The 17,054-nt window shown below is 37.6% G+C and overlaps 1 protein-coding gene across 1 annotated transcript in view; it reads left to right on the forward strand.

Moving 5' to 3' along the window:
• Positions 1 to 17,054, forward strand: part of ntrk3a (neurotrophic tyrosine kinase, receptor, type 3a) — a 165,300-nt gene that overhangs the window by 24,077 nt on the left and 124,169 nt on the right. Inside the window, exons 2-3 of the mRNA XM_057329253.1 lie at positions 8,589 to 8,663; positions 12,318 to 12,389. Of these exons, the coding sequence (XP_057185236.1) occupies positions 8,589 to 8,663; positions 12,318 to 12,389 (147 nt within the window). The remainder of the gene's footprint in view (positions 1 to 8,588; positions 8,664 to 12,317; positions 12,390 to 17,054) is intronic.

Genomic DNA, 17,054 nt, shown 5'->3' on the forward strand with positions numbered 1-17,054 from the left:
TGTCTGTTTATTTTTCAGGTCGTTTTTTTACGCTTTGTTAAAAAAGCATTTAACATCATTTTAATGTTGTAAATCTGATTCATCTTGTATTTACTAGACACGATTAAGTGCAAGTTTACCTGCGAGTAAAGCTGTTCAGTTCACTAGTGTTCAGCTCTTTCATTTTTTTACATCAGGGTTGCCAGATCTCCGCAATATCACTTCCATAAAACACATATTTTACATGCACTGTTTTGCATTTTACTCATTTTCTTTTTGAACAAAATTGTTCACCCTCGAGTCAATTGAGATGAAATGCTGTGGCAAAAAAAAGAGATCCAGAAATATTTGGTAAGTGCATGAAAAGACGGAAATATTCTTTCTCTTGCATACTTTTTTTTCGTCATTCCGAATTGGCTGTTTTTCTAGGGTTCAAGTCTGTGTGTTCTGCGTTTCTGCAAGATCTAACAGGATGCTAATATTCAAACAAAAGAAGAGTTTCCATGACAACCATCTTTTCATATTCTCCGTAGCCTACACAGCGGCCCCGAACATTAAATGGGACTGCATGAATGAGGAAAGGTTTCTTATTTGTGGATGCATCTGCATTCAAAGGTAAAGCTTTTTTCTTTCAGTGTAGGCGATTTCAATGCATTTTGATGGAAGCTTCCCTGTCATTGGGTGCCAGTGAATCACCATTTTCTTTAAATGAGTATACCGTTATTATTTCTTTTCAACACAAATGGAGAAATATTGAATAATCTTCATACAGCTGTTTTAGAAATAAAAGTGACTGAAGAGCATCTTTGTTCCCACTTACAAACGTAGTGGTATAACACAAGTGTGTTTCAGTTAGAGGGACAGTTTAGCCTAGTGACACTGAGATGAAGCATTGCCTCCACGCTACAGTTTACTATAGCTGCATAAGAGAATGCTGTGAATTACAGGGTAGAGGAAAAAAGAAATGTAGGGAGCTGTTGACCAATGAGAACCTTGTGTCAAGTTTTAAAAATCTTCAAGGTGACATCTTGACAGACATACTGTAAGCATAATGAAATTGGGTAACACTTTACAATAAGGTGCTATTTCTTAACAATTAGTTAAGGCATTAGCTAACATGAACTAACCATGAACAATACTTCTACAGCATTTATTAATATTAATTCATGTTAATTTCAGCATTTACTAATACATTATTAAAAACAAACGTTGTCACTGTTAACATTAGTTAAAGCACCATGAACTAACATGAATAACTGTATTGACGTGAACTAACATTGACAAGGATTAATAAATGCTGGAAAACTAAATTGTTCATTGTTGGCTAATGTTCGCTAATGCATTTACTAATGTTAACTAATAGCACCTTATTGTAAAGTGTTACCTGAAATTGTTGTGTGGAATTTTTTTTCAAATATCTGTCCCATAGAAAAAAGAGCAAACACTCTTAAAAGAAGTGATATAATGCCATAGAAGAGCCATTTTTGGTTCCAGAAAGAACCGTTCACTCAAAGGTTCTCATTACTACAAAGCACACCTTTTGTGAAACACAAAGGTACTTTAGATGATACAGGTTTTTATGGAACTATTGTATTTAGCCAAAAATGGTGCTTTAAATGGCATCATGAAGCACCTTTTTTTAAATGCAGGTTTAGAAAAACATGATTATTTTTATTTCTGGGGTTTAACACGTACCTCCGTTTTGTGTTTAATATTTTGACACACACAATATTTCTTAGCTGTACATCACAAACTATATTAGCTTTAATATGTTTAAATTATACACTTCTGAAAATTCAGTTTGCTTGTCTGGCTACTTGGTTCTATAGACCACTTTGCCAGATGTAATCTAATGTAAAATTTCCTTTTTTAATATAATATGAATCTTATTTAATCTTATATATAATAAAATCTTAAAGAAATCCAATTAACATTTTTGATTCGGTTATAAATGTTGGTTGTATTTTTTCAAACGTTTGTTTAATGTTAAAACATGAAACAGGTTGGACCCGCATTGTTTACATCATCCGAAGAAGTCTATAAAGAACCTTTAACATCCACAGAAACTTTGTTCCACAAAAGTCGTGGAAAACGGACTAGCTTAGACTAGGTAAGAAAATGGTTCTTTATTGAACCTTTGACTAAAAGGTTTGTTGGGGAACCAAAAATGGTTCTTCTATGGCATCGCTGCAAAGAACCATTTTTAGCACCTTTATTTTTTAATAGTGTACAGTATATTGCTTTATGCCATTTTGTTTCAGGCATTGGTTAAGAACACTTGTTTTTGATTGACAATGTTTAACATGCTGAATTTCAAATCCAGTTTTGCCGCATACGGTACAGATGTCATTTTATTTAATCGCTTTTGTCTTAAAGCAGCATGTTTGGTGCAACAAACACAGCGAAATATGAGATGAAGATACATCGTTGCTTTCAAATACATGCTTGTTTTTACAACCTCGGGTCGGATTAGTGCAAACTGCAGACTCAGCAGAACAACGTGGTACCTCATGTTGCTGAGTGCTCGTTGATCCATGAAGCAGAGCTGGGATAAAAGCAATATGCTAATGTACCCTGTATAAAAAATTGTGCGAGCTCAGTTTCCAGATATTTACCCTACCTGACAACTGCGTTTACTCTCAATCACAACATTTAGACTACACGTACAACCTAACAAGGATTAGATTGCTTTTCCTTTGTAAACCAGGGAGAGATGAGCCTCTGTGATGGGCCTTTTTATCTTTCTTCCTGTAGGCTAGTTCTGTAGGCGGTAGCAAAACCAGTCTTAAAAACTGCGGGTTCCAGAGTACAGCAGAGCGAACGAGTGAGAGGTGTAAGCTCCACCGCTGCGATGAGAGGGTGGGAGAGAGAGAGAGAAAAAGAAAAGGCCAGAAGACCTCCCTCGGCTCTTCTGCACCTTTCTCTACCTCCCTTGCCTTCTCGGGGTCTTCAGCTTAGCCTTACGGACTGCCGCAGGGGTCTCGGAGAAAAAAGTGTCCTGTGTTTCTTCTAAAGCTTTATTTAAGAGGTAGTGCGAGCTGCCCGGCTGGTTTCGGGCCATAATGTTTGCACCCAGCTGAGGTGAGATTATTGGTCGTGGGTGGCACCAGGGTTGGATTTCTAGGATTTTAAGGAATAGTTCAGGCAGTAATAACAATTATTTTATCATTTACTCACCCTCATGTCATTCCAAAGTTGTATGAGTTTCTTTCTTCTGCAGAACATAGAAGATATTTTGAAGAATGTTGGTAACCAAACAACACTGAATCCTGTTGACTTCCAAGACAAATTAGACATTTTTCAAAATATCTTAATGTGTTCCACAGAAGATCTTTAATACAGCTTTTATTTTGTTTCTCTCCCTTTATTGTCAAGATTGTTTTGTAGCACCTTGTTTAACTCTGTTTTTAACATGTTTTCTTGCCTAACCATTAGCATTTTTATATTAAAAAAAAAATGGTACTAACATTTTTAACATTGTGTTTTATTTTTTATTAAAATGTAGGCCTGTTTATTTATTTATTTTTTTATAAAAATGTAAATCCTGTTTTTATAGGTTATCTTACAATATGCAATTAAATATACAAATAATATATAGTTTTTTATTAGTTTATATTAATGCACATTTTAACAGAAACTCTTTAAAAGTTTTTGCTCCTGTAATATTTAAAGATTTTCTTCTTAAAGTCTCCCTGCTTTTGTAACATTTTCATTATAGTTTATCATATTGCTATATTTTATCTTAGGCAAAATATCTGTGGATGCAACATTCCAAATATCAGTCCCAAATATCCACTGACCTCAAAACTGCCCTTGCTTCTTGCATTTGCTTTTTTTTCTCTGTATGTAAGGAAACTTTTAACAGATTGGGCAATCGTATGCCATCAATCTTAACAGCTAAAGAAATGTGGTTGTATTGAGTTTATTTGTTTATATCATAGCATGCGTTGGTTTACTGTCTTAAGCAGTTTTCCCAACAGTTCTCCTTTATTTTCAGAAAATAAGATTTCCTTTTCTTTCAGGCTTGGGTCATTGATGTGTAAAATAAATGATACGGACTCCTACAGCTCCGGCTGCACATCTGTCATGTCGACGACAGAAAAGAAAGCGACAAAAAAAAAATATATATATTGTTTTCCGGGCCTGTCAGATCTCGGTACGCCGGTGTGTCCCAACATGAAGTTAATTATTGGAATGGTTCAGTAACTCACCGTGGCTTTGTATTCCTAACTCACCTAAAGTTGAATTGAAGGGAAGATTTAGAGCTGGCAGTCCTCCAATCTCTCAGGTCCCTACATCAAACAGTGAGTATGCATATCTCCAAATGCTGGAATATTTTTGAAACATAGACTAGTGTCTCCCGTTGAGAATCTTTTTTACAGATGGAAGTAGATGGGTTTGGAGTTTTGGGATTTGATGTGATGTTGTCCTTGCTTAGCCATTCATAGTGCAATCTGTTCTGTTGCCTGAGGAAGCACCAACTAGCTTTCAAACTGAGGTCAAAAGTAGATTTTAATGTAAGAAGAAATCCTCCTGTGGAAAAGTTTCCATCAGCAATTTGTTATAAAGAGGATTAGAGGTCAGGTTTTTTTGCCGCTTGTCATATGTAGGGTGATATGAGGTCATATACATGCAAATTGAAGCAATGTTTTGACCCAACTGTCTCAGAGAATCCGATTGGTTAAAAGGCACAAGGTTTTTGACATAGAGACATTGATGTTTTGTTGTTCCAAACCTGTATAAATGTCTTTGTTCTAAGTGCTGAACACAAAGAAAGATATTTGTAAAAATGTTGGCAACTGACATTTCTCTGACATCATTGACTACCATAATAGGAACAATTAAAATCCAAATTTTTTCCAAAATTCTTCAAAATTCAACAAAAGAAAAAATGATAAAATAATTTTTCCTATGGTAGACAATGGTGTCCCATGAATGTCAGTTGCTAACATCTTTACAAATATCTTGTGTTCATCCGAACAAAACAATTTATACATGTTTGGAACAACTTGAGGTTGAGTAAATGACGACAGAATTTTCATTTTTGAGTGGAGTATCCCTTTAAGAATTGAAGTGGTAATGTTAAGTATATATAAAGTTTTGCTCTAAAATTAGAAAACAAGTGCTTTTTATGGCTGGAAATGAATATGAGCCAAGAAAACTCAACTTTCTTTTACAATAGCAATGACAGCATTTTAAACAGCCGTTTTAAATGAATTTGAGCTTCCTCTGTAACAGTTTCACATTTTATGAGAACGCATGTCATAAAGTGTCAGTTTGCCTATAAAATGTCAGCTTGACTATAAAGTAAATTCTAAAATTCGCCAAACAAACAAGAAGCCGTGCTGAAATTGAAATTATTCAGCATCCGTCTGAGGAATCTTGAATGTAAAACTGTAAAACTGCTGTAAAACACCTACATTTCATGAATGCTTACGTGCGTTTACAAGATTGCTTTATGCACGCTCGTCCCCCCCCCAAAAAAATGCATGAACGCGACGACTGAAGAGAGACAAATTGGTCTGTAATTTAAGAGTGTGAGGCCACAGGATATCTACTACAGGTACCTGTTCTCCAGACACTCTGGATCGACCTCTCTGACTCATTACTGGTCATTTAGAAACCGCACAACGCGATCGATGCAGCCATCAATTAGTCGATCTGTCAATTAGTTACAGGGGAGAAAAAAACAAGTGCACACTTTCAGATGCATCTAGTCAATCACCACCTGCCACCCGCCAAACTTCGATCCTTCTCAGTCTTCAACTACTAATTTAAGCCCAGTCTGCAAAATCTGTTGTGCTGAAAGAAATTCTGACATGCACTAAAATACGTATGATAATAGTCTTATTCTGTTAGCTGGTAACATGTGTAACTCTCAGAACACTACCCCTGCTGTAAATGTCACTTACTATTAGACAAATAAATATGTCACCTGCATTTTAACCATCAGGACAGGACAGTTTTTCTTTTAATATCCTAAATCCACCAAAGCACACCAACGTACTCCTACATACACATACATGAACACACAGATCAAAGGCATGTTCAAGTTATGGTTACATTGATACATTTCTACGGCTGATGTAAATATGTGCAAGCCAAGCTCAGAAAACCTGATGCCAGCAACAGATGGAGGGCGGCTTGTAATTTCCTGGGCACAGCTATTGGAAATGCATGTCGTGCAGCTGCTGGCTACGCGGCGTGTCAAGAAAAACAACGTCTGGGTGTCTGTATGTCTGTGTGTGAGGGAGAGAGAGAGAGAATGAGTGATCGAGAGACAGATAGAGAGAGAAGAGCCTGAGCCAGTGAATGATTGAACTGACAGAATCGAGAGCATGACACGATGGCAAATCCCAGAAGTTTTAAATCATTCGGCGTTAAGTGCCAGAGATAAATAAGTGATTAAGACTCCTCCAGTTGTGACTCCTTTAGGAGCGTCGCAAAATGGCCTCCCCAGCCCGAATAGGCTGCCTGTCACCAGCCGGCAGGTGCCAGGCGGACGTTCCCGTTAGAGGACGGGGAAAGCGGTGGGGCCATGTTTCCACGACAGCAAACTGCATGTGCGTGCATTTGCATGAGTCAGAAACTCTCTGGGGTGTGTGGCAGTCCTCTCCTCAATTAAATGCTTTCTCATTAGGTTAGGTGTAATTGCATCGTGGGTAATTTAAACTAGTCAGAAATGTGAACATGATTAGGGAGAGCAGTAATGGTGAACTAGGTGCCCTGGGATACAATTCGTGTCTGTGTTTTTGTGCTTGCGGGCAAAAGTTGGTAAGATTTTATTCGGTTGTTACAGGATTGCTTCTCTTTTTAACAGTCTGTTGACACTTGGCATTAACATGTTGATTTAGGGATTGGATCTCAAAGGGACAGCACTTCAAAATCCAGGTATAAATGCTAATACATTTTTGTTTTCTGACGCAGTTGCGCTGCAATCAGTTTGGACACAATTTTTAGTCTACAGTAAAACTTTGTATTACATTAAAATGTTATTTCACGGAGGCATTTCTAAAATAGGGCCAGAACATAAACCTTGACAGATCATTCCGTTTCCATCATTCTGACAGATAAAAAATACGGTATAAGAACTCAGAAAATTTCTAAAATGATTTGGATGATGCAACCTCAAAAGCAATATGTAATCTATTCCATGTGAATAAACGACGCATTCGAATTCAAGATATACTTGCAGTTCAGCTTAACTAAAGAACAGAAATGATCTGGATATGAAACTGAATCATATTGATGGTCTGTGGGTCACACTGTCCATCTACAGTATAGTTGTAATATCTTCAGATTTTTCTCTGTTGCACATTGGAGTTCTGAAGACAGATGCTTGGTTGCAGTTGTAGCCTCATATCTCAACAGTCATTGGCACTAGAAAATACGTTTCTGCAGCCAGGAAAGTCGTTCAAACCTAAAGGGTTCCAAAACCGCATCCCACGGAATGCAATGATTTGACAAGAGTTTCTGTTTGTCTTCAATCTGAAACCAAATTACCCAGAATCCGTTACTAGGAATACTATAGCCATATTGAATGTACATGTATGGAATGCATGCTTTGAATGTCAGCTTTTCCAAAAATACATTTAAAACCCCTTTATCCGTTTGCATTAAACAATGAAATAAGTCTCTTGAATGGAAAAATATGCCCGTCATCCAGAGCGGGACAGAATGTCTTATATTTACAATCTCTCTGTGCTTCTTAATCTTTAAGGCTGGCCTGTACTCTCTGTCTAGGCTCAATTTTTGGTTTTATTTAGCATATGACTGATTCTGTCTGAATGATAGAGGTTGAATGGATAAACATTAAAATGACAGCCATAAGAAAACTGCAGCTGAATGTTCCATTAAAAGAACACGAAGCGCAGAACAGGAAGTCTCATTTCACTTTGAATTTCCTAGTTGTCTCACGAGCGTCTGTGTTTATCAGTGTTTAGCAGAGGAAGCCCACAGTGTTTGAGGTGGCGAAACGGCGGGGGAAACTTCTAGAAACATAGTTACGGCGTTGGCGAAACTTCTGAAAACATTTATTAATCAGACTGTGTGTTGTAATGGGTGCTAATTCGTATACTCTGAAATGATGAAGCCAGCTGGCTCTCATCACAGCTGCTATGAAGAGGTCTGGTTATTTCAGTCATCCGTTGGCATGAATATCGAGCCACTTAAATACAAATCATGAACATGTTCTATTTTTATATTTAAGGATGGAGTGAAAGGTTGTTTTGGCTTTCTTAAATGTTCATTTTCAGTTTAAACCTTGGAGTAGTGATTGGTGTCTTACGGTCTTACAGAAATAATTTTCATTTCACTTCTATCTTGTTTGTCCGATAAAAACGTGCTGATGGGTTTCTATGTGATCCAAGCTGGTGGTCAAACTGGTTTTTGTTGGTTTTGCTGGTCAACCAGCCATTGATCATCTTACATCAACCAAGAACCAGCTAGAATCCAGTTAGGCCTACTATGTCCCAAAAAACATCTACCATCTTAACACACCAGCAGGAATCACTGAAATGTTCTTAATCATTCTCCCATTTTATTAAATACTTTCTATGTACTTTCTACATGAACATATTCTGAATCTCTATTCTGGATTTCTTTTACAGACATATTGAGAACTGGTCCGGTTTGCAGACGTTGACGGGTGTGGACATGGAGCTGTACACTGGGCTTCAGAGACTGTAAGTGACGTAATGGGCACACCCTCTATTAGCACATCGCTAATCTCACTTAGCCACTGAACACGCCGATGGTTCTGCCATGATAACAAGCATACCAAAATAGCGACGTCGCCACACTTCAAATCACCAAAAGTAAAATTCCCAAAGATATTCCTTTTTGATGTGACATCCGTAGAGTGCTAGCATGCTAGCACGACGAATTTCATAGCAGCATCAAAATTCTTTCCTAGCCTCACATAAAAAGTGGCTCCCCGAGGCCTGCTTTAAAATGATCAAATAATGCCGCTGAAGTAGCCAGAAAATTTAATTATACCCCCTAACATCCTCCATCTGGTCACGAGATGGAGGCTAACTCGCTTTACCTCATCCAGTCAGCTGTGACCATACTTTAAACCGTCTCCTCTCCACCTGGCTCAACATAAGTAGGGCTTCCTCCTCCTCCACACGAACCCCTCCACCCCTTTCTTTCACTGCTCTGTCTGTTAATGAAGACCTTGAGCAATGATTAATAAGGTTCTCATTAGTTGTTAACTCCCATCCGCACAAAGCTACTTCCTACTTGTACTTTGACTTGAGGGGACGTGGCAGTACCTGATCACAGTCTGCCAATTAAGAAAGACTGCTGGGCTGAGAAGGATCTGGGTTTTTTCTCACAGTGAAGGTGTGGTCACATTAAGCTTAGAGCTTGTGAAATTTCCTCCGGTCTTGGCCAGTGAATTAAAGAACTCTATGCGTTCTAATGCATGTTAATAGAAATGAATGTGAAGTCAAACTTGAGCCGCTGGGTGAAATTCAAACTTGCAATCTAGTACAGCGCGTGCAAGGTTTTAAAAATTACTTGATTGTGATTTTTAGTGCAAACAGGACTCATTTTTATGTAAATTAAGCAAGTGCAATGCACATTAACAAAACATGTCGCCTCTATATCGCCATCTCTGTTTGAAACATAAAACTGCAGGTGACTTTATGTATGTATTTTTATGTGGTCAAATGATGTCGAAATGACATTTCCCACAAAATTGTACCCGACAGCTTAAAATTATTATTATTAGTTTACTGTTATGAATCCGAGTAAGGTACACTTTTATAAAGTAAATTTGCAACAAAAGAAGCTTCCCAGCGATTAGGCCTGTCACGATTATTTATCGATTGTTTGACCTCATCGCGATGGATTCAGATCATCGCATCTCTATAGAAGACACTAGGGGGAGCTGTAGTGCATCTGCATATTGCATATTTTATTGTATATATTGTAACTAAAGCATGGTAATACTTGTAAAATGTACCACCACAACACCATCACTTAAAAAAAAACTAAAGCATATACCATACAAATAACCTGCAGTACAATTTAATATTATTTCAGTGTGAAAACCAGTCTACCAAAATCTCATTAACATAGAAGTAAACTTGTATTGTAGTCTCGCAAGTGAGAAAAAAACAGACTAGAAGCTTTTCTATGACTGATAGCATCTTAATGGTGGCTTCAATTCACTCCTGATCAATGCATTTAATTTACAAGTATTTGGCGGTTGTATTATTGACAGGTAAAGCCTAAACCTTAAGTATGATGACCCAATTTTTTAATATGTATTTCCAAAAAAAAGAACATAGGCTTTATATTCAGAACAATATGGTCGTTTCAAAGCTGAATAAATTAATCGTCATAATCACAATGATTTATTAGACAATTAATCGTCAGCCAAATTTCATAATCGTGACAGCCTTTTCACATCAAAGAACCTTTTGTGAAACCGAAACGTTCTTCAGATGTTAAAGGTTCTTTATGGAACCATTTAGTCATGGTTCTATGGCATTGTAAGTGTTTTGAATATTGTTTATTTTTCTTTATTTTTAAATAAAAAAATACGGATTGCACTAGTTATTCATCAAATGATGGAAAGTATAATTTGGTATTTCCAGATACATGTTGTAGCAATTTTAAACAGACAGTGCATGCAAAGATACAAAGTTATCAGCTGGCAACATTTATTCTTAGTCGTTTTTGTCCTTAAAGTGACGTTTGACTGTTCAATGACTTCAGATTGACAAAATGCAAGCAGTGCAAGGGAACCTCCTAAAAGCTCTTGTCTTTTAAATAAAGGAATAATTGAAGTCTGAGTATTCAAGTCAATGGATCTTTTTCACAATCATTCCAGTCAGAATGAGATGATTATTCATGTTTAGCATCGTGTTTTTTCTCCAACCTGATGCTAAAAAGCAATACTTTGATGTGTTCGCTCAGTCACATGCCTGTAATGACAAGAGACGAGGGTACTCGTGCAAATAAACATTTCAGGAAAAAATGTCTTCAATATACATAATTGATTCCTGCAGCCTGGGTAAATAACTCCGGGAGCACGGATGCAGGCTCTTGATGATATTTTGCCCCTAATGGCATTCCTTGAGGAGAGAAGATAGATTGTAAGAGAAGATTAGATGATGTTTTTCTACCTTTACTTCCACATTTCCCCATCTGACACCGCTGCTAGCCGGCTAGGCAATTAGCGGCCCGGTTAGCTCTTCGCCGCTGTCACATCCATTAAAAATGATGAACGTGAACTGGTCCTTCACACTCCTTTTAACCAGCTTACCTCCACCATTTGCTTTAAATTAGGTCTTTTCATGATGTTTAAGGCTTATCAGAGCAACCTAGCGATGCATTTGATATTAGCATAACCTAATTGTTCTTTTCCACAGGTGGTTGATGTTTTTTGTGTAGTACAAGTAGCATTAAGGTTTCCATGGTTACAGTCTTGCATTGGTTTCGCATATTTGACAGTGTTCCCTCTGAGCTGCGCACACGCACGTCCGTGCACTTCTGGTGTTGCTTCCTACACAGACAAAAACATAATTCACTGTTGAGGGCAGCCTGAAAATGATGTGGTAAACAGCGGAGATTTCTTGAATCAGGGGTAATTGAATGGGCAGCGTTTCAACCGAGGACCTTTCGCATGTCTATTGAAGTAAAGGAAGTAAAACTGTCAGGAATCATGTGCAGTTATAATGTAGGTTTGATTAAATAGTGAGATAATGACAAAGTAATTGTATTTACAAACAGTACAGAACATTTTGAGTCATTTTGACAACCAAGGTCATGCATTATTGTTAATATTTTCTGTTTGTGTAAATAAATATAGTAATATATTTACATGTTAGAATGATGGTAAGCTCATCACAACAACAAACAATTATTAAAATACTTACTATGTTTAGACTAAAGAAAATTTTGATTAAATCAAAATATGTTATATTATAGCAGATTTTAGCAGATTTGGTCACGGACTCCTTTGCTTTTCTTTATTATTCAATCAAAGTCATGCATTTTCTTTTATTTTTAAATAAAACTTTAGTTTTCTGATTAAATAAATCAATGTGCTGGGCACAATTAAACTTTTGTCTATAAAAAATGAAATAAAATGATTAAAAAAAGATATCTAAAATGTTTTGTTTCATCTGAGAATACGCTTTCAGAATAAACCATTTTTAAGATTGTAACTAACATTTCTGTCAAATGACCCAAAACTTTTGAACCAAAGTGTACATCACTTAGTAGAGGGACCATTGGTCATAACAGAACCCAGCCGAGCTTGGAAAAAAGTCACGTCATTGTTTTGCTAAATAACTAACGCACGTTTATCATTTGTATTCCAGGAGCATTGTGAACTGCAACCTGCGTGTGATTCAGCCACGAGCGTTTGCTAAGAACCCCCACCTGCGTTACATGTAAGTTCTGCGATCTTCTGATTAAACACCTCATTTCATAAGTTCATTGTTTGTTCCTTCAGACCCATCCACCGTCATACTGCTGAAGATAGATTGGGTTCTTCTGTTCATCCACAGCAGGCTGTAAATCTTCTTAAGTAGGCCGTGTTCAGCAAATGGGAACAATGCATTTTGTGTCTTTGGTTGCTGTACCCGGTATCGTGGTCCATGCATAATTTACAATGATAGAGTTCTCTGCAGTTAATAAGGAGATTTGAGTATAGTGTGTTTAGAATAATGCAGGTCACACAATCGCATAACAAATTTTCGAATAACGCAGCGTGTTACTTGTCAAATTTAAAGCGTTGCATTTCAGTTAGGAATAACATTGTGTGCATATTTGTTCTATTTACTGTACTTGTTTTTTTTTACTCTCAAATATAATGCAAGAATCGCACTTTTACACGTTGGGAAAGTGAATTTGAGAAAAATGAACGCATCCCAACATTGTTGCTGAGCACCTCCAGCAGCCGCTATATCTCAAACCCAACTTGCAAGCGGCCTCGTGAGTTTCTTTTAATCTCCGAAGACCAACTATGCGAAAGGCTTGTTAACACATCATCATTGTCTGTAGTCATTTGATGGTTTTATAACGCTTGACCCAAATGACTTTTTTCGATAATTGCCTTAACCCGCAGAATAAAGCGGTGATGCGCGCCTGTCGAAATTCTTTCGAATTCCTCGCTCAGTCAGCAAAGACCCTCTGTTACGCATACTGTATTAACAAAGGTTGTTTGAGGTAGGGCTGAGTCGTGGAGGGGGATGAAATGAAGAAACGAGAGGGAGGCCGAGAGATGATTTACTTAATGAATGCTCAATGGCACGAGTGTGACAGCTCTGTTATTTCCCAATTTTCTGCCGGTGAGCTGCAGAAAGGACATGGAATCGTGTACTGTCACCTCCACATAGCGAACCCCAATTTGAGCTGTCCATCACTGCCTGCAAATGCACTTCTTATTTTCTAGCTGTCATAAATCGACGCGTATACGAATTCATGCATTGGCGAATGCTCCGGGAATGTTTGAAAACCCTTTGTGTCATGTATTTGTCAGTACATATTTTCAGGGTAAAGACTTTAGGAGGTTGTGCTGGAGCACCTTGTCAACCTTTGGGAAAGATGTGGACAGTAGTCTGAAAATATGCTGTTTATTATGGTTAATATACAGTGACATTTTTTTTTTGGGTGCGCTATCCCTTTAAGTGTCCAGATACTTATCGGGGGACAAGTTCTGATTGGTCAATGAATGGTCCATTGTTATGTCTTTCTCTGAGCGCCCTTGGGCATTTATGAACTGTCTGTGCATGTGATTTAGAGAGGCAGTGTTCTGCAGAATGTGACCCAGAAGGCTACAGTAATACCATAGTTTCTTTTTGGACTCTCATGTGTGGTCTGTTGCCTCAGAGCTCTGACTTTTACGAGTGAAAAAATCCCTGAGATTTTCGTTCACGACAAAGAAGCGGGTCAGGTCCCCAGAAACAAAACGGCAGTGTTCTGATCCATCCCCCCTGTTTTATGCCCCAAACATTTGACGTGGATGATTCATACATCAGCACTATATTCTCACAGGGAACTCAAGTTATGGCTCCAGCAGGTCTGGGGATTTGAGTGATAATAAATGCATTTTTTCCCCTTCTGGATCAATACATACAGTGACAGCTAGCAGAGGGAGACAGTTATGTTTTGTTAAACGAAAGTATCACTCTTCATCGATTAAATGTCAATGCTCAACAGTGTTTGTCGCAGAACTATAGTTGTAGGGTTATTTGGTAGCTCTTAACTTTAGCTCTTTGTGACTTCCCAGAGGAAAAATAAGTTGATATTTGATAGAATTCACAGTTTCGTTTAGGTATGAGCTTAAATTTTACATTTCAGATGTTTCTCCTAAAATTGCTTAGGAGACAATGTAATAGATACAAATGAGACGTTTTTTGAATACATTGAGTAAGGAGCTGTAAAATGAATGTTTTGACAAAATAATCTGGATTTGAGTAGATTCGTTGGGAAGTTCAATAATATTGACTTTTGATTGCTGATTTGGCAAATCTGAGTTCAGTTTGTGACATTAAGATCTCCTCTGAAACTCTAATGGAGACATAAGTTAAGGCATTATTTTGATGAATTGTGTATATTGAAAATCATGCAGTTATGAAAAATCTTGCGCAATACCAACACGAACTTGTATTCATTAGATAAATCCAGTGTTGACTTTTTGGCAGAGATTCTAGTGAATCTGCGACCCTTGCGGTAAGAATCTCTCTGTTAAAAGTGCTGTTGCTGCATGTTTGTTCCTTGTTTTTCGTATCCCGGCCGCTGAAGGAAATTTGTTTTCAGCCCACTTTAGATAAAAGACAAAGAAATCAATACAAGAGGCTATTGCTTTCAACCGGCTTTGGTCTACCTGCTTTGTGAAGTGAGGCATTTGCTTTCATGTGTCTACTGGCCATGTGTGGTGAAATGAAAGGTTGCCGTATGGGTTTCTGGAGGAGAGTCTTTTTTCATTGGGTGAGATGAGAGAGGACACAATATGTCTTCAGGAATGGTCGTAAGTTGTAAAGGTTATTCCTGTGAGGAATGGCAGTGGAAGACCAGAGACTAACTCATTAAACCCACCTGCTTCTCACCGCCTCCCCCACACCGAAATGTCACTAACACAAAGTCTTCAAAGAGACATTGCTTTTTTTATGGATCGTTTGAAGGTGGTGTTCATTTTTAAACATTCTTTTGCATTTAAGTCACAGTATTTGTTTAAAAATGTTTAATTGATGATAAGTTGCACATTTTGTCAATTACCCATGTTCTCTTTGATGTGCTGCTGTAATATAGATTTATAATATTCTATGTATTTGTTGTATGTCATATTTAAATATCTGCTTTGCTTTTTTCAGCTCAATCAGAGCGATACCAAATTATTTGAATTAATCTATTTTACAGTTTTGCTTTAAAAAAACGTGTAAGTGCATCAGCAGTACTATTTTCGTAAACAATATATTTTTTATTGATATTAGGGCTGTCACAATGTTCGATTTTCACCACACTGGTATTGTGGCAATAACGATAATTATTGATAACGGCAATAATTCACAATAACAATGTCATCACAGCATTTACCCAGAGCCATTGAGAGAGAACATTCTGCCAACGGAAGTCCAAAACGCTGGAGCGTCACGTGATTCATGGAGCCTTCAGATAGTTCCAGGAAGTTATGTTTTCTCTTTAAATGCTTTATTTCATTTTGTTATTCATTAAACGGCTTTCGTCTTTAAATGGGTTAGAAGTTTACCTCAGTTTAGTCGCAGCCCCGTGCATTACTAGTAACTTCCGGGAACTATTGAGAGCCTCCATTGCTGTGAAAAAACTGTTCCATTGGAGTCAACGGAGTTGACGCGACTCTCTCTCTCCATGGCTCTGCATTTACCGTAATGTTTTTAGAAAATAAATAAATGAAGCCATCAGAAGCAATATTACATATCGTAACGTAGAAAGATTGCAAAATTACAATATGTGTAGAATTAACACGATATCGGAATCGCCCCCACATTTTTATATCACAGTTATTGTCAAAACCGGTATATTGTATATTATACCCCTAACTGTAATCATTACATTTTTTCAACAACAAAAAAACATTTTCATGTCGCTTGGTTTCTATTCCAGCACTGTCACGTCAGATTGCTCCGTACATTAATCACCAAATATGATCTGATTGGCTGTTATTGTGCCGCATTGCGGAAACTTTTGCCTTAGGTATGAACAGATAAATTGCTTATTGCGGAAACCTACCATGTCGTGCCTGGTTCGGACATGCTGTAACGCTGCTTGCAGGATATTTTTTGGCATTCCTCTCCAACCCTAGCTGTTCAGCCTCATGCCAGTTTCCCTTGAACTTTCTCTTTATCACCCTTTTTTAGTTTTTCAAGCTTGGTCTTTCTCTACAAACTGTCACTGGTAGACTCTCCCTCTTTTTCCTATTGTTCTTTTTCTGGCCTCGCCATGCAAACCTTGTGTTTTAAACTTTTTCCATCGCTCTCACTACCCCTCTATCCATCCTTCACTCTATCTTTGTTTCTAAGATGGCATTATTTATTCATGCCACTGTCGATGTGGCTGCTGTTTTATTCCCCTCACAACGGGAGAAGCGGCTTACATCTTTTCCTTCTCTGTGAAAGGACTCCAAAATGAGCTTTTGACTTTGTGGTTACTCAGTCAGCCCTGTTTCCATCCCTGAAACGAATCGGGACGCTCATCAGTAATGGAGAGACAATGCATCGTCTCCGTGGGCTTTGAAGGCCCCGATGCCCCACTGAGAGCTTTATTTGGCTTGTTGAAAGTTTGATGCATTTTTCTTTTGCTCATTGAAATATGAATCGGATATGAGTGATGGTGCCTGTTTGTGATTTCGGAGAGGTGTGTGAACTACAGGCTTAAGCTTTGGACTGACTAATTGCGTTTCCACAAGGTGTTATTTGCATTATTGCATTATTCATTTGTGACAGGTGTGATCTGAAACTAAAGGAACATGATTTGCTGAAGGTAAATCTGAAGTCGTGATTATGGTACAAATTGAGTTGAAAACACTTCCTCATTTTCATGTTATGTATTGCATCAACTATTATAAATGAATCTTA

This window comes from Triplophysa rosa, linkage group LG3, assembly GCF_024868665.1.
Source record: "Triplophysa rosa linkage group LG3, Trosa_1v2, whole genome shotgun sequence".
Lineage (NCBI taxonomy): Eukaryota > Metazoa > Chordata > Actinopteri > Cypriniformes > Nemacheilidae > Triplophysa > Triplophysa rosa.